Consider the following 23326-nt stretch of genomic DNA (forward strand, 5'->3'; position numbering starts at 1 on the left):
CCATAAGTAGAATCTTTTCCACTTAAAGGAGTATGACGCCCTTGTGGAAGGTCTCTTTGCCTCCTTTAGTATATGCATACAGTCCTGCGGTAAATTCAAATGTCCATATTGCAGGACCTCAGGTGCCATGCTGCCAAGTTCAGTGAGCGAAGGTTGGGATGTAGAATCTTCCCGTCCATCTTGGTCAGCAGGTCTGATCTGTAAGGGAGTCTCCTGTGGGGGAGCACCGACAACTGTAACAGGTCTGGGTACCACCACTGACGAGGCCAGTCCGGAGCTATCAAGATCATAAACATGTTAGATCGGATGAGTTTGGATACCACCTTCGGGATCAGAGACAGGGGAGGAAAGGCGTATGCAAATATTCCAGACCAATCCATCAAAAGAGCATTCCCCCTCGTCCCTGGACGGTGGAACCTGGATGCGAAGGCGTGGCATTTTTTGTTTTGGTCTGCAAACAAATCTATGGAAGGTTGCCCCCACTGATGGAAAATATCTGCCACAACCTCGTCGTTTAGCACCCAGTCTGGCTGATCTTCGAAGCGCCGACTGAGTGCGTCCGCTTGCACGTTTCGCTCCCCTTGAAGATGCACCGCTGTGATGGAAAGACTTCGGGCTAGAAGCCAGTGCCATATCGCTTGAGCTTCCAGGGACAGAGGGTGAGAGCGCGTACCACCCTGTTTGTTGAGGTAATACATGGTGGTTGTGTTGTCCGTTTGGATCAGGATCGAGTTGGATGTGAGTGAGGGCTGAAAAGCTTTCAGAGCTAGGTGGACTGCCCGCAGTTCCAACATGTTTATATGGTAGGATTGTTCCTTGACGGACCATCGTCCCTGCATCTGCAGGCAATTCATATGCGCTCCCCACCCTTGCAGAGATGCATCCGTTACTAAGGACTAGGTTGGAACTGGTTGATGTAAGGGGACTCCCACTACGAGGTTCTTTGGTCGAGTCCACCATACAATGGATGAATTTGCTACTTGCGAAAGCACAATTCGGTCTTCCCAGTGACCCGATGCTTGGTCCCACTTGTCCTCTAGTTCCTGTTGCAAGGGCCACATTCTCAGTCTGGCGTTGGGAATGAGAAATATGCAAGAAGCCATCGATCCTAGCAGAGAAGCCACTTGCCGGACCGTTGGACGAGCTGCCTGGAGAAGAGTTTTGCACTTCTGTTGCATCTCCTCCGAAGGAAATGCTCTTCCTAAGTTTGTATCCAGAGTGGAGCCCAAATAATGGATCGCCTGGGTATGCTGGTTAACCGATTTCTCCATGTTCACATGCAGACCTAGCCTGCGGAGTAGAGTTAGACATATTTGGAAATCGCTCCTTACTTGCTGAGGGGATGGCCCTTTCAGGAGCCAATCCTCCAAGTACGGATAAATGAACAGACCCCTTCTGTGTAGAGCCGCCGCCACCACCGCCATGCACTTGGTAAAGACCAGTGGGGCAGATTTCAGTCCGAAGGGCAACACCTTGAACTGGTAGTGTTTGCTGCCGACCACGAATCGCAGATATTTGCGATGACGGGGAATTATAGGTATGTGGAAGTACGCATCTTGGAGGTCCACTGAACACATCCAATCTCCGGTTTGCAGATGTGGACATATTTGACGAAGCGCCAACATGCAAAATTTCTCCTTCAAGATGACCTTGTTCAGCGATCGAAGGTCCAGAATAGGTCTGAATTTGTGCTCTTGATCTCTTTTTGGCACAAGAAAGTACCTGGAATAAACTCCCTTCCCTCGCTGAGAAGGAGGAACCTCTTCTATGGCCTTTTTTCGCAGAAGGGTTACCACTTCCTGTCGTAGTAACTTTAGCTGGTGAGGACGAGATCTTTTCGGAGGGATGTCCTTTGGAGACTCACGAAAACGTAGTGCGTATCCATTGCGTAGTATACTGAGCACCCAACGATGTTTTGTTATGTTGCACCACTCTCTCAGATGATGTGAAACACTTCCTCCCACTGGAGTGGGCAACGGCGCCAGAGGAAGCTCTTGCTCATTGCTTCCCTGCTGATCTAGCCGTGGTAGAGGACTGCTGCTGATGACCTCCTCTACCTCTGTTTGACTTACGGCTTTGGAACTGCGACTTTCCTTGATTTTTGTTTTGGGACCACTGAGGGGTATGAACCCTCTGTTGGTAGCCCTTGCGCTGGTTGGGTCTGTATCTCCGCCTGAACTCTTTTTTCTTTTCTAATCCCACCGCCTTCAGAGTTTCTAACTCGGCTTTCATTCTAACCATCTCCTCATCTGTATGGGTGCCAAACAGTGAGGAGCCAGAAAAAGGCAGGTTAAGGATCCTCTGTTGTGCATCTGGCTTGAGAGCTGTTAGCCTTAACCAGGCAGACCTCCTGGCGCAAATCCCATGCGCATAAGAATGCGCCGACAGTGTGGCACCATCCGCTGCCGTGCCAATCATTTGGTTAGCTACAAGGGATCCTTCCTTGATGATTAAATCAATGAGGACATTGTTCCATGTTGGCGGTGAAACAAAAATGGCGATCACCTGCTCAACAAAAAAAGGGGGGGGGAGAAAGAAAGAGTGTAGAGGAGGGAGGGAGGTAGAGGGGAGGTGAAAAGAGGCAGAGAGAACTTTCCCCAGTGTCAAGGATCCAATCCCGAAGGGGAGGACTCAATGTAGCCTCTTGTTGGCCCTCACACACCCCGAAGGATGTCTTGCTTCATCATCGGGCTTGTTATTGCTCCTCGTCGGGCCGGCGCTGCAATGCCCGACGGTCCCCCGAAGGGTCTCTTTATCGGAGGTCTTTTAAAGAGAAAAGCCGTAAGGGGAGTGCGGGTGTGTGGGCTTAAAAAATAATGGTAGTGGATCCAGGAGGTAGGTGATTGCGTGCGTGCAGAGTGTGTTAATAAAAATGCCTAGGGGTGGCCAAAAAGTACTACTTTAATGTTGTGGGGCCCCTGGCAAAGAGTAAAAAAGACCAATAGGTCACGGGGTCACTAATAAGCGCAAGGTGCTAGTGTGACTTATAAAAAGGTCGACATGTTTCACGCCTAGATAGCCCGGGAGGGTCAGTGGCGTTTCTTCAGGACCTAACTTAGTGGGGGGATGTGCACGGTGGGGACGGGGGTTCCAGTGGTAGAAAAGGTAACCTGCGTCTATGAAAGGTAAAGAGAGGTACGGAACTGCGGGGTACAGTGACCTATTCAGCAGATATAGAGAAAGCGTACCAAGCTAGTGTAACCCTCGTAAATGTAAGCGAGGGCTTCCTAGGTGTTGCCGTGGCTGCCTGCGCCCTATTTGGGTTGCGTCGGGGGCCGGCTCATTCAGTGCCTACCCTCTCCCTTTGATCCTCCTTTGGCAGCTTTTCCTTGAAACGGTCCAAGTCCCATAAGGCTCTGTCGTAGCGTCCTAATAAGGCTGCTGCGCTGGAGACTTTTAGTGATGACGCTGCAGACCCGCAAACCTTCCGCCCCCAAGAATCCTAGGATTTACTCTCTTGTCAGGGGGGACCAACGAATGTGCAGACACTGCTTGCGTTTTTCGTGCCGCCGCGATGATAACAGAATCTGCAGGCGGATCTGATTTTAAAAAAACGGGTCTGTCTCAGCTGGTTTGTATTTTTTCTGAATCCTAGCAGGTGCAGCTTTAATTGTAGAGGGGGCTAGGAAAATGTCCATTACTGGTTCCAGAAGCCCAGGAACCAGAGGCAGCAACGAACGAGACGCAGATCTCTGATGTAGTGTCTCAAAAATCACCGTTGTTGCAACTTGAGGAGTAGACATCTCAATGTTCAGCTTCTGAGCCCCTCATGATACGTGTTAATATCATCTATCGGAGACATTCTCGACTGAGGGCTATCCGATAGGGTAGGTGAATAGTCTCTTTTAGAGGAGCGGGTGGAGGAGGATGACCAAGTAGGAGAACTTCATCTTTTGTGATGGGAAGTAGAAGGTCTGCGCTCCACCGATCTTCCCGTACGATGCGGACGTGTAGCTGAAGGCGATCTATCCACCTCTTGCACCAACCTTTGTAGAGGAGATCTGTGGATCGGACTGGTATATTCCTCCTATCTTCGTGATGCTCCTGCCGGATTCTTACTCCAGTGATGGATTGGTAGAAGCCACCTTGAACAGAAGGGGAAGCCCTTCTGTGAGGTGACAGATCTTTGATGCGACCTCCTTGAATGTCGTTCTGGGGACGCAGATGGTGAATGCGTCGAAGGTCGTCTCGAGGAATGAGAGGATGAGTGCCGGGACGCTGATTCTGTCACCAAAACAACTGAACCTTCTCCAGACCTCACTGATGTGGGTCTCGACGTCGGGCATATAACCTGCTCTGACGGAGCCCTTCTCGACGTCGACCTTGACCTCCTTCTAGACATCGAAATTCGACCAGGTGTTGAGATCGATTTCTACGTCGACTCTCTGCTCTTCGACGTCGAATGTCTCGTCGACGACGCCAGGGTACTTCTGCGCCTTGACGTTGAATGTTGTTGGATCGACGACGGCGAAGGTCTTCTGCGCCTCGACGCCGATCGTCGGTGTTATGACGACGGTGGAGGGCTGCCGCTCCTCGACGCTGATCGTCGCCAGGTTGACGACGGCGAAGGGCTTCTGGTCCTCGACGCCGGGTTGACGAAGGCGGAGGACTCCCGCCCCTCGACGCCGATCGTCGTTGAATTGATGACGGCGGAGGGTTGCCAGCTTTCGACGCCGAACGTCGAGATGACGACGGTGGAGGGCTGCTGATTCTCGACGCCGATCGTCGCTGGGTTGACGATGGAGGAGGACTTCTGCTCTTCGACGCCGTTCGTCGCCGAGTTGACGTCGGCGGTGGACTTGAGCTCCTCGCCGCCGGGTTGATGACGGCGGAGGTTCACGATTCTTTGACGTCGACGGTGAATGCAGCGACGTACCTTATGTCGGCGTTCTCTCGACGGCGAGCCCGCCGTCGAAGGTCTTTTCTTGGACGCATGCCCCACCGGTGGCTGTTTTCTCAGCGCCGATCCCGAAGCTGATGGAATTTTGCTTCTAGAAGAGGATCTGGCCCTCTTAGAGCCCTTTCTCACCGGTGACCTGCCTCTGGAAGCCTTTACTGCCAGCCCATAAAGACGGATACGCTCCCTGTCTTTTAAAGTTCTATTAGAGAGACTCTGGCAATGAGGACAAGTCTTGGGGACATGATCCTTAGGTAGACAGAGAATACAGACTGCATGAGAGTCTGACCTGGCCTTTTTTCCACAAGAAGGGCAGGGGTCAAAAAGAGATGGCATTTTGAGTGGTAAAAAATGACAAAATCAGTCAGAAAAAGTGAGCACCTTACTTGACAAGATGTAAAACGTCTAAGAAAGATACATTTTTCCTGAAAATTGAAGATTATTTCTGAGTAAAATCAGAAAAAAGTGGAGCTGTGTAACCAGGGTCCTGCCTGAAGGAGCCGGAAAGAACAACTGACCTAACTGTCACCCCTGAGGCATGATGGGAAGCTGGGGGTCATGGCTGCATTAAAGGCACGGTGCCAGTTTACGTCTATGTTACTATGAGTTAGCTTTTCAGCCTTTCTAGGCTATGTTTTTTCTGCAATGCAGCCTGTGAGCTGTCAATGCTTTCAGTCCTATCTGAGAGATTGTGCTAAGTGCTAAGCATTAAAACAGTTTTCAAACATGCTTTGCTGTTGTTTTTCCCTGGTTTTTATTGTATTGTTTATGATATACAGGGGAGTCCTTACAGCATTTTTCAGCTCTAGTTACGATAGGCTGCAGTTGCCATTTTATTATATATATAAATGTATATATATATATGGAGATACATATATGTTTGTCACATATATGATTGTGTTTTCGGGGTCCCGTGCATGGGCGGGAATATTCTAGTGCTTATGACTATTGATGAGGATCCCCTGGAAGAGAAAGAAGAGTTACCCCTCTGTAGTTTGTGCATTTACTCAGGTCACCTTTCTTAGGGATTGTGATGGGATATCCCTCCTACCAGTCTAATGGCACCTTTTCCTCTTCCCAGATCGTTCCAAACATGGGCTAGAGCATCTCGAATTATGTTTCAATGTCTGCCTTCAGTACCTCTGCAAGAATGTTGTCAGGTCTTGCTTTGTTCCCATTTCTCAGATGTTTGATGGCTTGCCATATTTCTTCCTTGGGTGGTCAGCTGCAGGTAATTGGCAGGTTTCTGTCAGCTGGCTGTATGTGTGGTGGAGACTGCAGCATGCCTGGTTCAGCAGTTCCTCAAAGTGCTCCACCCATCTTTGTTGTTGGCCTTCATTTCCCATGATTGACTTCCCAGCTTTGTCTTTAACAGGTCTTTCTGGCTAGCTCCTCAAAGATGGGGAGCCTTATGAATACACTTAGGACCTGGATACAGCTTAAGGCTGAATTACTTTCAAGCCAGGCTGACATTTTGTGATGATCAGGACCCTTGTCTCAGCATTACCACCATCCTCAAGCCTGTGCAATCATTTCTAAATACGCTCCTGAGCATGCAATGGTGCTAAGCACAGTTTTATTTTCCTTCAGATTGTTAAAATTGTATTAACTGCAAAGGCTGGCCTCTATTATGCATTTCCACAATGGTAACAAGATGAACTAGGTTTATTTGTCAATTGTGTGGCTATTCTAGCAGGTGTTAAGCAGTAAAAAATTTGACGTCAATGACATGGTTTGTTAATATTGCTTCATCTCTATGAAACATCTTTTAGGGTTTCTGGCATAATTGCAAGGATCTCAAAATCTCCAACGGTGCACATCTTAACTAGGTTTAACCGAGACAGTTAACGACTGGAACTTCAAATATCTGAAGGACACCACTGACTGAACACAGACCGGTTTCTATCCTGGCCATATAGGGGACCTGGCAAGAAAGATCTCAAAATCCAATTCAGAGATTTTCAATTGGTATAATAAATGTACCATCTTTATAATGATCTAATGAGAGCTCACAGCACAGATGGAGAGAAAGTAAGCTTTTTTTTGCAGTTATAGCCCATGTTTGAAGAACATACAGTTCCCCATTCTTATGGAAGTTTTGTGGCGTTCCCTAAACTGTCTTGCAAAAAAATTCACTAATTCAACTGAGTAATAAAAGGGATTCACCAGCAGATTACAGAAAATGTTCTACAGCTGATCACTTGGTGGTAGTGCTTAATTTGAGCGTGTGAGGCAGCACTCCTATTTGGGGACAGCCCTTATTTCCCTTCAAGTGCCTTTGATTAACAGTAAAAGAGAGATAATACACAAAGCAGAAATAGAAGGAAGAAGGAAAGGACAGAAAAAGAGTGAAAAAGGGAGAAAGCAGGGATGAAAAATAACCTTCAAGAGTGAGATAAAGAGACAGGGAGGGCCTGGTGGTGAATAAAGAGGCATGAGGTGAAATCAATTTGCTAGTGCTGCCCACAGGCTTTGGAGCACAACTTTGGACCCCATCACATTTTTTTAAAATGTTTTTTTTTTTTTTTACTTTACAGAGTTTTATATAGCGCGAGCTTGACCCGAATTAAGCAACGCTTGGAAGGCTTCTAGTTGAGGTATTCCATCGCAGGACTATTGACAAAAGCATCACTTGCACTAGTAGGCCTAGGCTTCAGGAGGAAATGAAATGAAAAGTACTACAGATCAGCTTTAAAGCAAGTGTAGTCCATAATTTAATTTTTTCTTACAATATAACTGAATGAGGCAGGGATACCGCTTCAGCCGCACCAGCACTTTCCTGCCAGGAGACATTCATCCCCCACCGACCCCCTGTGCCACTTCTTCACGCCGGTGGCGCTCAAGAACGCTCTCGGGTTCCCGCATCGCGGGAGACCGCTTCAGCCGCACCAGCACTTTCCTGCCAGGAGGCAGCCGGGGACTCCATCCCCTACCTACCCCTGCGCTACTTCTTTGTGCCGGAGGCGCCCAAGGACGCTCTCAAGCTCCTGCAGCGTGAGAAGCGCACAGGCGTGCCCAGGCCCAGCAAAGCCCGGGCCAAGGGCAGGCCCGTCTTCGACCATCCGCGACTTTATTGTCATCACAGTCGTCGCTTGCCACCTAAAGGGGATGTTGCAGGTTTTTCAGACTTGGACCATGTCGTGAGTACTCCTTTTTTTTCTGGCCACTCATTTTGGGAGTTTGTGTGGAATTTTAATAGAACTTTGAACTTAAACTGATTATTTATCTGCACCTTTGCCGCTTCCCCTGTGCCGTTCTGGTCTTTGGCTTTTTAGTTGTGGGGGATCTGCCTAATCCAATAAATGGGGAAAAAGAAGACCCAGCCAGCAACCCCTACGGGCCAGCCGTGTCGCACCATTGACTCTTTTTGCCAAAGGCTGTGGGCGCTATTAACAAGGAGATCGTTCTGGCGGAGAGGCGGCTTTCACTAGATATAGGGGGGACGGGGGCAAGTTTACCATCTACTTTGCAAATGACTCCTATGGACCAGCCTCAGCCCACCCCTTCTCCGCCTTTAAACCTGGTATCCATTGAGGCACCCTCACCTGAGCTTCCTCTCTTACTGTCATCGTCCTTTGTATCTACTGGCCCAGTGAATTCGCCCAAACGGAAACAGAGGGCAAAGAAGTGTATGGGAGCTGCTCCGATTAAACGGCAGGGACAGGCGATTGCTGCTAATGGGTTGATTGCGGAGGAACTATTGACCCGCCTGGCCCCAGTCCTACATAATATTACAGAGACTTTTACAGACCTTTTTTCCTCACTTCTCAATAGACTGGATAAACTGGAGGTAGCAACGAGGGACGTGGCAAGCAAAATGGACACTTTTTTGTAATTTGTAGGAAAACATCCACCGTGTTATCCACCAGTGCGCCCTCCACCAACTGATACTATGCCCATTGCTACCCCCTTGTGTAATAGCGGTGTTCCGCATGTTAATGTTTTTTCAAAGCCCAATGGAGTCGTGGCACAATCTACAATGCTAGGGTCTGGTGGTTCTAGTATCCCGGGAGATGGTGCACCCAGCACTGTGTCCCCCTATACAGGGATGCAACCATCTAGGGTTTGCCAGTCTACTGTGATCGACCTTCCCCCAGCATGTGCTCCCTATTCTGTGGTTTAGTCAAGGGTACCCGGCCTATCAGCTCATAAAGAGGAATCCACGGCTCAACTAATTAATAAAGTCTCCCATTGGTTGGACCTGCATTCCGGGTATTCCATTAGGGATCATAAGGATATCCTGATGGCGCTTAGGGTGGCGTCGATAGGTCCATCTAGGAAATCCTTTGAGGGAGACTGAATTATAATCTCGGTACGGTAGCCTGATTCAGCATGTAAAATTCGGTATGGTGCTTCTAAATCTTTTTCTCTAACTTCCTATATTAAATTGCTCCCACTGGGCTTTTTTTTTTTTTACAGACCACCACTGAGCGGCCAGGGGTGAGCTGCTTGAGGGAGGTTTGGGACAATTGTTGCCCCTTGCAAACTCATTTGCCCCCCTTGCTGATTTGAACAAGCTAGATTGACTCCAGGAGGATGAAGAGTTGTGCATACACCTTCCTCGCCAGACCTACTCCTCGCAACAGAGGGTAGAGGAAGTTTGTTCCTTATTAACATTACGCCCTAATGAGATTATGGCAGTCCCATCAACCTATGCGTTCCCTGTGATTAGTCATACGTCCCAAGTGAGGTCCCAGCTACTATGTTTTATATCCAACCCCCTCACTGGTTATTGTTAACCACACTACCGGAAGAGATTTTAGTCTTTAGTCTTGTATCCTGGAATGTGGCTGGGCTGTCTTCTAAGTTCAATGATGATAGCTGGTTATTATATATTAGGTCATATAAAATTATTTGTGTACAGGAGACTTGGGAGACCAAGAATACTTTCTTTTTGGATGGGTATAAGACCATCTTTTGTCCACGTCAAATTCAACAATGGGACGAGCCAGCGGAGGTCTTATTATATTTGTGGCTCTAGAATTATGTAAAGATTTAAAGATTTTAAAGTGGAATTCTCAAGTATTCCAGGGCATATGGGGAGAGCTCTCACTCTTGTGATTATTAATTTTTATAATATTAAGAGGGGCGAGGGGGGACCGTCCAATCTTAATAATCTAAACTCTGCGATAGATAACCTGAAGGAGGATGGTTGTGGGCCTATGAATTTTATTTTAGTAGGTAATGTCAACTGTCATTTGTGAACATCTTTTGTGAAGAACCAGTTGATTGTCCAGCAATTCCCACTTTTGGAGGATCTTCACATGAAACACACACTGGAAGGGAAGGTTTTAAATAATTTGTTACTCACTCACAATCTGGTGAATACCTTAGACCTTTGACAACCTGGGCCTATTTCTCAATTGCCCCCGTCCTATAAAGGAAGGGGTGCGGCAATCATTATAGATTTTATATTTGTGACAGCATCTTTGGGGGTTGCCCCCGGATCATTTAACATGGAGGTTAGTGCTTTTAGCGACCACAATCCATTGCCACTGAGGGGGTTGGGCCATCCTATCTTAGGCCCCTGTAAGCCACAGGTACCCTTAAATCCCATTGATCAGGGCAGGCGCCTTAGATGAGGGGAGCATAGCTGTAAAGGCTTTCAAACACAGCCTCTTTTCTTCATGCCAGAACAAGATAGGGGCATGTCTGAATGTTAGCACACCGAGTGAGGAGATTTTAAGCTCGTTCTCCTCCATTGCCCAGAGAGCTTCTGGTCTTTTAACTATACAAGCTGGGAGGCGGGATTAGGCAGCCCCCTCATGGTATGACCATAAGTGCTTGCAGCCATTAAGGAGGTTAAAAGCAGTCCTGAAACAGGCGCCACGGGTGAAAGCTAGAGTGTCCTTGTCTCTACGCCTTTACAAAGAATCGATAAGAGAGCGCAGGCGTCATCTCCATAAGCAGGCATGGGAGGACTTAGCTAAAGCGGGCGAACTGAGGGATTCTTCCCTATTTTGGAAAATTATCAATAGTCCCTGTTTCGCAGAGTCAACAAACCCGACAGTATGCCACCACATTACACCAGACCAATGGGTGTCCCATTATGAGAAAGTCTACAGTGTAGCCTACATTGGTGAGTGTAGTGTAGACATTCCCCTTTGAGTGGCGGTTACTCCCATTAGCTTCTCTTTGGAGGAGGTAACCTTAAGCATTGAGCTTTTGGCTTCAAACAAGGCCCCTGGCCCTGACGGTATTACCCCGGATCTCTTTCGTGACAACCCCGAGGTCTGAGCTCCCCTATTAACCCAAGTCTTAAATGCGGCAACCTTTAATGGTGACATTGCCCTCCTGCTCCACTGCCACTATAGTGCCGATTTTTTAAAAAGGAGATAAGGATATGCCGCAATCCTACCGTCCAATCTCCCTTATTGATGCTGTAGTTAAGGTCCTGGGTCGGGTACTTTTATCCAGACTGTCTTTGTGGGCCACAGATAACCATATCTTATCGGAAGTCCAATATGGTTTTCGTGAAGGCTTGTCAACATCGGACCAATGCTTCAATCTCTACCTTTTGATTTCCAAGTATACTGTGGCCCAATCGGGCGCTATGTACTTGGCCTTCATGGACCTTACGTCCGCATTCGACCGGGTAAACCGGTCTAAGTTGTGGGACATTTTAATCTCATTGGGAGTGGATCCCTGTATTGTACATCTACTTATATCACTCCATGCCCATACATCGGCGGCAGTGAGCGTCTATCACAAGGGAGATCTTACCAATCATTTCAATTGTACATGGGGGGGGGGGGGGGGGGGGGTTTGCGCCATGGGTGTATTTTAGTTCCTTTTTTATTTTCTGTTCAAATTAATGGCATTGAGGCGTCACTCTCGGCCCTCCAATCAGACTCCCCTAGAGTAGATAGGAGAGTTTTGCCATGCCTACTCTATGCGGACGATGCAGTGCTCATGGCCCGTACGGGCCGGGCCTGCAGGTCTTAATAGATGGTTTTGTGGCGTTTATGGGCAGGCTGGACCTGGTGGTGAACTACACCAAGTCTTATGTATTAGTGGTGAGCCCACGGGGGCTTCAGTCAAAAAGCTTTAAAGCCGGCAATCATACTCTGGGAAAGGTCCCGGCCTTTCCCTATTTGGGAGTGTTATTTGATGACAAGCTACAGGGGGAAGCTCTTTTAGAAGGGAAGCTAAACGAGCTGAAAAAATCCCTGGGAGCCATCTCTAGTTTTGCGAGTAGATTGGGTTCATGGGCCCCGGAGGTAATTTTAAAATTGTATAAGTCCAAAGGTATTTCAAGAGTAGAATATGGTAGTGAAATTTGGGGTTATGTGCTCCCACATAAGTTACAGGTGGTGGAAAACAAATTTCTGCACCGGATCCTACGAGTCTCCCAAGGTATGCCAGTCTGGTCCGTACACAAAGAGCTAGGGATTGGTTTCCTGACGGACCAAGTGGCAGTTAAACCCTTAGTGTGCTGGATAAAGATTTGGACTTCCGAGCATAATCGCATGATTGTATCGAATTGTTTGAAATTGGAGCATGGTCAAAAAATATCCTGTACACATTACGTGAAGGAGTCTTTTCAGGCTATAGGCAGGTCAGACATATTTTTTGCACATGACACTTTAAGTAAGGTGGACGTTAAAACCATAAAAGACTTACACCACAAATTTTTAACTGTGAACCGTGAAAATCTTGAGCTTAGCAAACCCTCAGTTAGGGCATATGAAATGCTAAAATCAGAATCGATTGATTTTGTGCTGCTGTTTTTTATGCATTTGTACGGTTTACATTTTATTGTATATTAGCATGAATTGTTTGCTTATTTGTTAATGATGTACTGTATCTTTTATGGTTGCCTTGCATCCGAATAAAGAAATGAATCTCTATATATTATTAAATGCTCTACAAGGTGGACATAATCCACTCTTATGTTGGTTTCTGAAACATCATTCTTTTAGAAGCTGATTAACTAAGGGAAATAGACGAGAAGATTTGCCCAAAACTGAAGTATTTCCAACTGTGGGATATGTATGAATAAGGTTTACAATTAATTAAAACTCCTGAAAGATGTTGATACATTCCAGAAAGCATGGCCAGGTAATCACATTGAGCTCCTAGACTTGTGTGTGAAAGTCAGATGTTAAATCACTGCATTGAGAAGTGTTTTTGACTTCAGAAGATGGCAAAATACTTAATATTCCCAAGTCAAAATCTAGCATTCAACCAGTGAAGTATCTTAGCTATCCGGATAATTTAAAGCTAGGTATGGTGTAGTTTTTTGGGGCTTAATAATCTAAGATGATCTATATGAAACAAACTACGAGTCTACATTTTGTTCACTGCAGAAAAAAAATTATCAAGAGTTTCTTGACTATTGTTGGCCAGAAGAACCAAATGGGTTACATAATTGTTAATGTGAGTTTGGATTTACATTCTCCTGGAGCAAATATGACTTCCAAAGGATGAAGACTATTCCCAGAGTTGTTACTTGGGCAAGGGACTCCATATTTAAGAAATTATGCTATAGGACCTTCAGCCACAACATTTCATTAATGATATGCATGGTTTAAAAGAGCATAATACTTATATCCAGTCCTGACAACTAATGCAGAACTATCCCAGCAAGAGTGAAGGCATTTTTATATGACTGATACATAGAAGCAAGAACGGATCTGCCCTTGAATTATGATTTTTTTTTTAATACACTGATTGCTGCTCTAAAGTTGCGATAAGGTTATTTTTATGACTGATTGCAGTTTGTTGTACTTGATATTTTGTTTATCACCGCCTCAGATACTAAATACGTTTGAGAGGAGGCTGGTGAATTGAGTTGATGTTTGTGGTGCCAATTTGATGAGTTTCACCCTAAGAATTGGAAGACCATTTTTGGAAATCTCCTGAAATAAGAGGCTGAGATGCAGTATCTAGAGATCACTGCAGTGGTTCGTTAGACACCACATATGCTGAAACGTTATGTTTTGGAGTTTATTTCTCTTGATCTTTTCCATAAATTTATGGGAAATCTGGCCTTCTTGAAAAGTGATTTGTTTAGTTAAAGTGTTGTTGTAAGTGATAAAGTGTTAGGTAAAAATATAATGCTAGCCTCTATGTTCCTTATCAAATAAAGATTTGCCTTCTCTCTAGCCAATACTGCACTCTAAAAACAAATTCTACACCCAATGACAAACAAAATATTTGCATTAAGTTACAGAATTCAAACTATTGATGTGGCATGCAATGGTGAAAACAGATACAAAAGAAATGACAGATAGTGACTGTATGCAACCAGTTATTACTGCAATGGTCTCCTTCCTTACCAGGGAAAGAGAGGGATGAGGGTTCTGATGTTGATGTTATGGACAAGGTCTCGGACTCGGTCACCTGACTAAGGCTTTCTGGGAGGCGACTCTCAGAATCTAGGCAAAAATAGCAGATAAAACACATGGATCATGCAGTCATCTGCTAGAAAGAAGAGGAATACAATTCAGAAAGCAATAAGCAGAGGTTAGTATGAAAATAAGTATGCATAAGTGACCAAACATGCAGTTGTTATTTTTCCTACACAGTGTACAATCTGAAAAGTCAACACAATTGTAAGTCACACTTTGAAAGGGAAGGAAGCTTGCAGCATTAATTACTTTACCAATGATTCCTTCCCATAATGTACTGCTCCACAGCACTGGATGCCCCACTTGGTGATGAGAGGACTATGACAAAAAGCACCAGAAACAGGAAATCTGCCACCTGCCTCTCAAGTATGCCTGTCCCTTTTTTCATGTCAGCCTTCCTTTCAGCAACCCTGAATCGGCATCAGAGCTGTGCAATGAAACACTGGCACACACAAGCATATACATGATCAACCCAAATCCTCTACCTTAAAACCTAGATTAGTGTCATGTATTGTGCCATGTGAGGAAACAGATTTTTTTGCAGGTTCACCTACTCTTTTTGCACCCCATTTTGACTACTAGTCACAGATGTAATGAAATGTCCTGAGCCTTGCTAATCAGGACTCCGTGTATGTGCTCAGACCCTTAAAAAGGTGCATGTTTAACTGGCTTACACCCAATTGGCATAACTTGACTTACTTGCTAGTTCCTAATATATGGAACCAGGTGTACGTAGGGCTCGTAAGTTAAAGTGCCTCTTGTAGACTGCATCACTAGTTTGCCACCACGAGTGTGATATGGCAAACGCATGACTCCCTGCCTACCATTGCTTGCTGGAAGAGCAGTTTAAACAGCTACCTTTTCAGGCCATGGCAAAGCACAAGTCTTTCTATTAAATATTTGTAAGTCCCTACTAAAGCAGGCTTACTGAGCCTTAAAGGCAGGGTACATTATATTAAATGGTTGGACCTGTAGTTTCATGCTTTGAAGGTCCTAACAGTAAAAATCACCAATGTACTTTTACTGTTAAAATGCTAGTCGTCCCATTGGTGAGAAAAGAGTTATAAGCTGACATCCCAGCCCTTCTAACATCTGAATGGGACTATTAAAGTTGGTACTTCAAGGTATCAATAGAATCACTTCATTAGATCCAATTAGATGGTTACATCGGATTTAATGTCACTGGTGGTAAAAGTGCAACTTTAGTAAGTTGCCACTTTGTTGCCAAGGTTTCCAGTTCTCGTTTCAGTTGCACACAAAGGTCTGTCCTCAGGACAGTGTTGGGGCCTCCTGGGAAGAAGTGTAAACGACTCGCAGGAAAGTCTACAAAGGTTCTGCCGGCGGAGGAAATGTTATCTCCTCTTGGCAGGAAAAGTCACACAGCATGTGAGCCCAAAAGGCGAGCTACAAAACGGATGCTGCCTTTGATGAGCAAATGGCATGAACACACAACAGGGGCTGTTCCTCCATCTAGATGAAGCGTAGCCTAGAGGTAGCCACACCCCTAGGGAGGGCTACCAAGCGCCACACACAGAGAGGGATTCAGCCATCTTGAGAGTAAGCAGAATTGAGCACTCTGTGAAAAGTAGATGCCACACTTCACAGGAAGTTGTCATTAGGCAGGAGGGATCCAAGTAGCTCATGGACTAGAGACCGCAATCTCCCCAAAGGGCACTTTCTGGCACTAAAAGAGGCTCCCTTGGCCCCCAGAACTCAGATCTCGCTTGGATTGGAGAAAAGGACTGACGAAGGACTGCCCTGCTGACCTTGGACCTGGCAAAGAAGAGGCTAAACCGAAACTGGTCTGCACTTGCTGATCATTTTGCTACGAAGATAGGACTGTGCTTGTGGCATCCTGCTTATGAAGAAGTCGTCCTCTGAGCCCAGCCTAAAGCAGAGACTCTAAGAGTCACTTGGTTGACTTCCTATTCGCAGCACAGGGCCACAAAAGCGGAGGAAGTCTTCCAGGGTGTGTTGGTAGGCCCAATCACTAGATAGTTGCTCAATGTCGCAGTGTAGACTGGGAGACTGAGTCCCAATGCTCAAAAGTTACACCTGAGTCTGCTGGACACGGGAGGGTCGTCGGAGTGAAATTTGGTTGCCCAGAAGGAGAGCTATTGCCAGAAGCGGGGAACCGCTGGTTTCGTTGTGTCCGGAGGCTAGAAATCCAGGGGAGACTGGACTCTTGCTGGACCAAGGCGAGGTACATCAACCCATGTGGCCAAAGTCTCTCTAGTAAGTCTCCAGTCAACCGCACAGCATCCTCAGCATCCTTCAGCATATTGTATCTCTTGTATCAGGACGGCTCCATAGGAGTCAATGGCAAGTTCCCTTTAACGCAGGAACTGGACTGGAGACCGCTTCACTTTGGAGGTAACTGGTTTTTAGGGCTGGTATCTCTTGTAGCGGGCCTGCTCTATCCCGGAGTAGGTCACCCAAAGTAACTGGGAGGAACTGCATTCAACTTTGACAAAGGTTTTCATGGAAAAGTTTTTTAGTATCAAATGTGTTGAATTTGCCAATGCTTGTTTACCGTTAAGTGAAGAGTTGTGGTTTACAGTTTCTTCAAGTAATTGCATCCCCAGAACCCTCTGGAGGATCTTTTGGTTTTTGTGTCCATAAATTCATAAGAATACCGCCTAGTTTTATAAATTTGCATCAGATTTCTCAAGAGTGATGTTTCGTTCTTGTTCAATCGTTTAGGTGTTGTTTAGTTGCCTTACACTTGCTCCTTTGTTAAAGGCTGATTGCTCGTAGCCACAGCTACCCAGGGTTGAGCTGAGGGTTGACAAAGAAACCTGACTGGACCCAAGACAGGGTTGTGAGTTATTACACAGTGGAGTCTCGCAACCACACCATACAATAAACAACATATCCTCACATGCCATATAAAACAAATATGTCAACTTTATCTGTGTATAGTACCAAATCTTATCCATTCCTTCATAAGGGATATTAACTTGATCTGAGATTTTAACCATGCGGTCTAGTAAGCAATGCTTGATTAATAGTGGCTATGGAGAGATGCCCCGTTTACGAAATTATATTCTGCAAAGTCTTCATGATTTACTCTCATCCAACTACAGCAGCATCTGTGAAAGAAGGGAGCCACAACAGCTGGGAAAATGAGCTAATAGCGAAAGCAAACAAAAAAAGACAAGACGTACCATAAGAAACTATGGGTCGAAGAATGCTAGTTTAAGGCACAGGGGAAGGACCACCAACCGTTACAAGACAACTTGCAGAAAGTAAGGGTGAGAAAAGCAACAGCATAACTGTTGTTATGAACCAAGAGTCCCGGTTGAATATAGCACAATGTTGACATTTTAGATCTTTTTGTTTTATACTGAATACCAGAGAAACATTAGGATTTCTTGGAGCTATTATATATTAAAATGTTGACTTTATACTATTAAGGAGTAGGCTATGGCTATAGAGTTTTTATTATACCTTTAAGAACTTTTGAGTGCTGCTGCACCCTTCAATATTAGTGCAAGAAGCAAAAAGTGAAATGCAACAGATATTATGCAGATTACTAGGAACAGTATGGTTCCCAACAGTCAGGAACAGTACTTTAATCTGAGAAAGAGTGATCCCAAATGAAGTAACCTTGGGTTCATCAAATGAATACTGTGTATGCCAGACAGCCAGTCTTACATTTCATTCTGGCTTCACTGGGCAGCCAGTGTTAGACTTTCAATATAGGAGAGATGCAGTGCTATTTTTAGTAGTGGAGTCTGAATGTGAAGTTGTTGGAAATGGCCCTTTTTGCAGGGTTATCCCTAAACTTTTGGCTTTTTCCTCCTATTTTTTCCTGACCTGTGTGTGTTGGTTTTAGGACTCTGGGCACTTCACCACTGCTGATCAGTGCTAAAGTGCATATGCTCTCTGTGTAAACTGTGTTTTGATTGAGAATACCACTTAAGAAAGTAGGTATTTTCTTGTCTAAACTATCCAAACCTGCTTCTGCTAGGTTGTGTATTTACTGTCTGGAGTTTGAGTGACAGGGCTGGAGAATTCCAGGAGACATGGCGAGTCCGCCCAGTGGTGAATAGAGAGATCTGCATCTAGATGGGAGGGAGGAGTTGCACTTGGGACCTGAATAGGACTGTGCCTGCCCCCCACAGTGCTGGCTCCACCCCCTGTGGTGCGTCTGATGTCTCTGCCCTGCACTGTGAAAGGAGAGAAGGAGTCATGTAAACAAAGTGCTCCAGGACTGACCAGAACTGGTTTGGACTAGGCAAAGGCCCCTCTGCCCTCAGTGGACAAAGGATTTTGGGGTATAAGTAGTGGGACCCTGATCCCAAGAATTTAGATCTCGCTGGAATCAAGGAACCTGCCAAGACGAAGTGCTGGAAGAGCTGCCAGGAGGAGTACTGCCCCTTTGCTGTGTTGTTGCTTTGTTGGGTTGGCCTGCAGCTGCTGCTTCTGCCTTGGGCAGTGAAAGGACTGGACTGATCTTTCTCTACTTGTGCTGAGTATCTCCAAGGGCCTGAACAGAGCTGGCCTCCTGTTAAGAAGTCTCAGGGACTGCAAAGACTTCACCAACCTCTGGGTACCGCTCCTGGAACCGCTGTTTCAGTTGCCACAGAGAAGAGGGAACCGCGACAGACTCCGTCGCTGGCCTTGTGTCCTAAAGGCACTGCAGGCCGCACCGACTCGCCCTGCACCGCAAGCCTTGGTCTCACCGACTCCGTCACTGAGCCGCTGCCTGCACCGCGTCGAGAGACACCGCAACCTGCATCGCCTCGCTTCACTTCGCTGGCCTGGGCTCACCGACACGGTCGCTGCTGGCTCGACACCCGTGACCGACTCGTCACGCACAGCTGTCCGGCTTGACCAGCGCCAATTCCCGCCAACCGGCTCTGTCGCTCGCATCGCAACTTGCCAGCACCGCATCGAGCACCGACTCGCCCTGCACCGCAAGCCTTGGTCTCAACGACGCCGTCTGCACGATCGTCACCAAGCCGCTGCTCGCACCGCATCGAGGGACACCGCACCTTGCACCGCTTTCAGTTTGCATCGCAACCGTGATGAATGCCAAGACCGACTCGCACACCCGTGTGAGCCGCACTAAGAAAGGTACTGTGAACGAATCTGTCCCGCTGTTGCTGGCCCATACCGACGCGGTCAGCGGGAACGGCGTGACTGTTGTTTTCAGTATCGCGGTAGGCTCGGACCGAGCTACCGACTCGTACGAATTGTGTTTTTCAACGTATTTTGCAACTTAAAGACATTTTGAGAAGTAACTATTTTTGAAGTACTGTATTGTAGATTTTTATCGTATTTGGTCTTGTTTATATAAAAATATTGAATATTTTTCTAAAACTGGTGTGGTGTCCGTTTGTAGTGCTTACATTGTATTACTGTTGGTTTTGTGCAAATGCTTTACACACTGCCTCTAAGATAAGCCTGACTGCTCGTGCCAAGCTACCAAGGGGGTGAGCAGGGGTTATTTTAGGAGTGTCTAGAGTGGTGGTTTCTGCCTGGCTTGGGTGCAAACCTTAGCCAACCAGAAATCCCATTTCTAACATTGGTTGTCAGCGGTGAGGATAGGACTTGTGTTTGCACTCGACTTACAGTGATTGGTGTGCACTACTACCATATCGCAGACCATTACGTACCACGTACAGGTTCTTTTTCTTTTTCGCTTATTTTTGACCTTGCAAATTTAAACTTGCTTTAACATGCCTGAATCAATTGCGTCATCACTTGCATCAATGGATATTGCCTTTGAGGAGGATCGATTGGAAGCCTACACTGTGAGGGAGTTAAGATCGATTTGCAAGAACCTGAAAGTCCAGGTCAGAGGCCTCACCAGGAAGGAGGAGCTACAAAAGGGGCTGAGGGCCTGGGTAGCAGCCAGAGATGCCAGTGGGCAATCTGGTGATCTCACTGGAGAGGTGAAGGAGCCTGTTCCTAGGGTGGATGTGCTTTTGGGAGGGGGGAACCCTCCAGGCAAGGCAGCAGTAGCTTGTCCCCAGAGGAGCTGGAGGACAGGCGGGAAGCAAGGAAGTTTGAGCTGGAAATGCTCCGGATGGAGAGGGTAATAGAAGACAAAAGAATGGCCATGGAGGAAAGGAAGATGATCTTGGATCATGAGCTTAAAATGAGAGAGCTGGAGCTGGATTGGGAAGCCGGTAGGGCTTTGTCCAGCCCGGATGGTGGCAGCAAAAGTGTTAGGTCCAGTACTGAGGGTGAGGTACACGCGCACACAGATCTGGGGCCCTGCTTCAAGGAGGAGGTTGACATACACCAGGGGGTTCAGGATTGTGAGGTAACTCAAGTGGTGCTCAGTGTCCCTGAGGTGGATTGGGGAACTGGCACAGGGGATCATTTTCCTGGTAGTAGGAGGGACACTCTACTGACTCTAGATGATAGGTGCAGGGAGAGGGGTTCCCCCATCATAGAAACCCTGGTAAGTGAGTATGCAGACCAGCCAGAAGAGCATGGGTTGGGAGACAGCAACAGTCAGACACTCTCGCCAGTCTTGTGAGAATGATGTGGGATACCCTTCTGAGGCACTGGATGGTTTGGTGAAGGGTAGTTTGGTTTAACACCTGTGTGGGGCTGTGTGATTCAATTTTTGGAGAGCATATTTGAAGTCCCTGTTTTTTAGAGCCATGCCTACACCCGGTGGAGTGTGAGTTCTCTGACCCCCAGGGAGCTTGCACTGGAGGCAGACTTTTTAGTGGATTCCAGAGGGTCTGGAGAAGCTTCTGGGGGTGACCCTGTAGGAAGTGGTTCTGGTATTTCCCAACCAAGGGTGGTGGGAAGGGTTTGTGGTAGCCCAGATAGGTCCCGGTGTTGTGGGAAGGGTGTAGGGACTCACGTCCTGTCTCTGCGAAGAAGGAGTGGGAATGGGCTGAGGCCCAAGGTGCCCGAAACCCGGTCCCAGAGCCTGGGTGGTTCCATTGGGGAACACCAGGTGGGGAGCCTAGACTGTACCGGAAGGCCACCCCATGATGGGGATCCCCTAGTGTGTGGGGAACTGAGAGGGACTGCTGTAATTAGTATCCCACCGGTTCTGGTGTCCGGCAGCACTGCTCCAGTTGGGAGAGTGCATGAGGCCAGAGGGAGGGGTGAGAGGGGGATGCATTCCCCAGTGGAAGAACCAGTGGGCCAGGGGCCAACCAGAAGGGCTGAGCCTCCTAGCAGTGACCATGGTGACGCCACTTTTTTCTTGGGGGATCTTCGTGCACTGTCAGATGGACAGAAGTCAGGAGATCTACGCCAGGCAGACTATCACACAACACATGAGTCATGTGTTACCCTCAGGGGGGCATGCGTGCTCCCAAGAAAGTCCTGGTGCGCCAGGCAGGTGCTCAGCTGCAGGGTTTAGTTCCTGGGTTGGAAAGCCAGGTTCAGGTCCTGCCTGGCCTGGAGGGAAGGACGACTGTAAGCAGTGTCCTGACCGGGTTGTCTTCTAGGGGTACCACTCCAGGTGGGAGGGTGCAGAACTCTGGAAGGGGGTGCAGAGGGAGGCGGTCCACACCTCTGACCCCGGTTCAACTTGAGGGTTTAGACCCTAGGTTGGTAGACCAGTTGCTGGAGAGAGGTCCTGCACTGGTGGGAGAATTGGGAAGGACACCTGCCACAGGTGCCCTGATAATTCTGGAAGCACCAGTGGGTCAGGGGTTGCCAGCTCTGAGGTCAGAGCGCCCTGGGACTGACCCTGGTGAGGCCACTTCTGGCCTAGGGGGTCTTCATGCTCTGTCAGGTGGACAGGAGGCTGGAGACCTGCGCCAGGCAGACTCCCTACACAACTCATGAGGAGTGTGCTTCCCTTGGGGGGGGTTGGTGTACTCCCCCGGAAGTCCTGGGTTGCCAGGCACAGGTCCAGCCTAAAGGTACAGACCCTGGGTTGGAGGGCCAGGTGCAGGGTGTCCCCCCTGACCTGGAGGGAGGGGTGACTGCTAACAGTCCCCCTACTAGTTGGTCTTCTGGTGGTGCCGCTCCAGGTGGGAGGGTACAGAGCCCCAAGGAGGAGGGCCGGGTGTGGGAGAGTCCACCCCAGTCCCTTGTTCAGCCTCAGGGTACAGACCCTGGGCTGGTGTACCAGTTGCTGGATAGCACCCCTGAACTGAGGAACTAGAGGAAACTGACTCCTGAGGCGAATAGCCGGGAGAGACGTTTGCTTTTTTAAAAATTGAATATCTGTATTGTTGTGTTTTTAACCTGTGACTCACTTGTCCCTGGGCATTCCCTCCTCCAAAAGCTACCTGATATCCCCGCGCAGCGGATCTAAGCGCTGCCGCGGGTGGGAAAAAGCAATCGCCGCCATTCACCACAGGCCACGCCCACTGTCGGGAAGCCACGCTCCCTCACAAAGCCCTATATAAGTCGCGCCGCTGACCGCCGCACGTATTAGAGGAAACTGACTCCTGAGGCGAATAGCCGGGAGAGACGTTCGCTTTTTTAAAAAATTGAATATCTGTAGTGTTGTGTTTTTAACCTGTGACTTACTTGTCCCTGGGCACTCCCTCCTCCAAAAGCTACCTGATATCCCCGCGCAGCGGATCTAAGCTCTGCCGCGGATGGGAAAAAGCAATCGCCGCCATTCACCACAGCCCACAGGCCACGCCCACTGTCGGGAGGCCACGCCCCCTCACAAAGCCCTATATAAGTCGCGCCGCTGACCGCCGCACGCATTAGAGGAAACTGACTCCTGAGGCGAATAGCCGGGAGAGACATTCGCTTTTTTAAAAATTGAATATCTGTATTGTTGTGTTTTTAACCTGTGACTCACTTGTCCCTGGGCACTCCCTCCTCCAAAAGCTACCGGATATCCCCGCGCAGCGGATCAAAGCGCTGCCGCGGGTGGGAAAAAGCAATCGCCGCCATTCACCACAGCCCACACCCACTGCCGGGAGGCCACGCCCCCCCATCCCCTAAAATAATGTGCCTCCCCCGGACGCGCAGCGGGCGCGCCGCCACCGCACCGAAGGCGCGCTAAAGGCAAGCCCGTCTGCGGCCGGCCGGTGACAGGGGCCGCCCCCCTGGTTCCCCTCCCAGGACTCATTACAGCTCTGCTGCCCTCCTCAGATTTAAACCCCCCATGGAAGCTTGCTGCCTT

At 47.9% G+C, this 23326-nt stretch overlaps 1 protein-coding gene across 2 annotated transcripts in view; it reads right to left on the reverse strand.

The window, feature by feature from the left end:
* Window positions 1-23326, reverse strand: part of ZFYVE26 (zinc finger FYVE-type containing 26) — a 740905-nt gene that overhangs the window by 364211 nt on the left and 353368 nt on the right. The window contains exon 26 of one of the 2 annotated variants that reach the window (XM_085627200.1): window positions 14179-14277. The exons of the other annotated variant lie outside the window; for it this stretch is intronic. Within the exon in view, the coding sequence (XP_085483326.1) occupies window positions 14179-14277 (99 nt within the window). The remainder of the gene's footprint in view (window positions 1-14178; window positions 14278-23326) is intronic. 2 annotated transcript variants of the gene reach the window in all.

The sequence above is a fragment of the Triturus cristatus genome, chromosome 9 (assembly GCF_964204655.1).
Source record: "Triturus cristatus chromosome 9, aTriCri1.1, whole genome shotgun sequence".
NCBI lineage: Eukaryota > Metazoa > Chordata > Amphibia > Caudata > Salamandridae > Triturus > Triturus cristatus.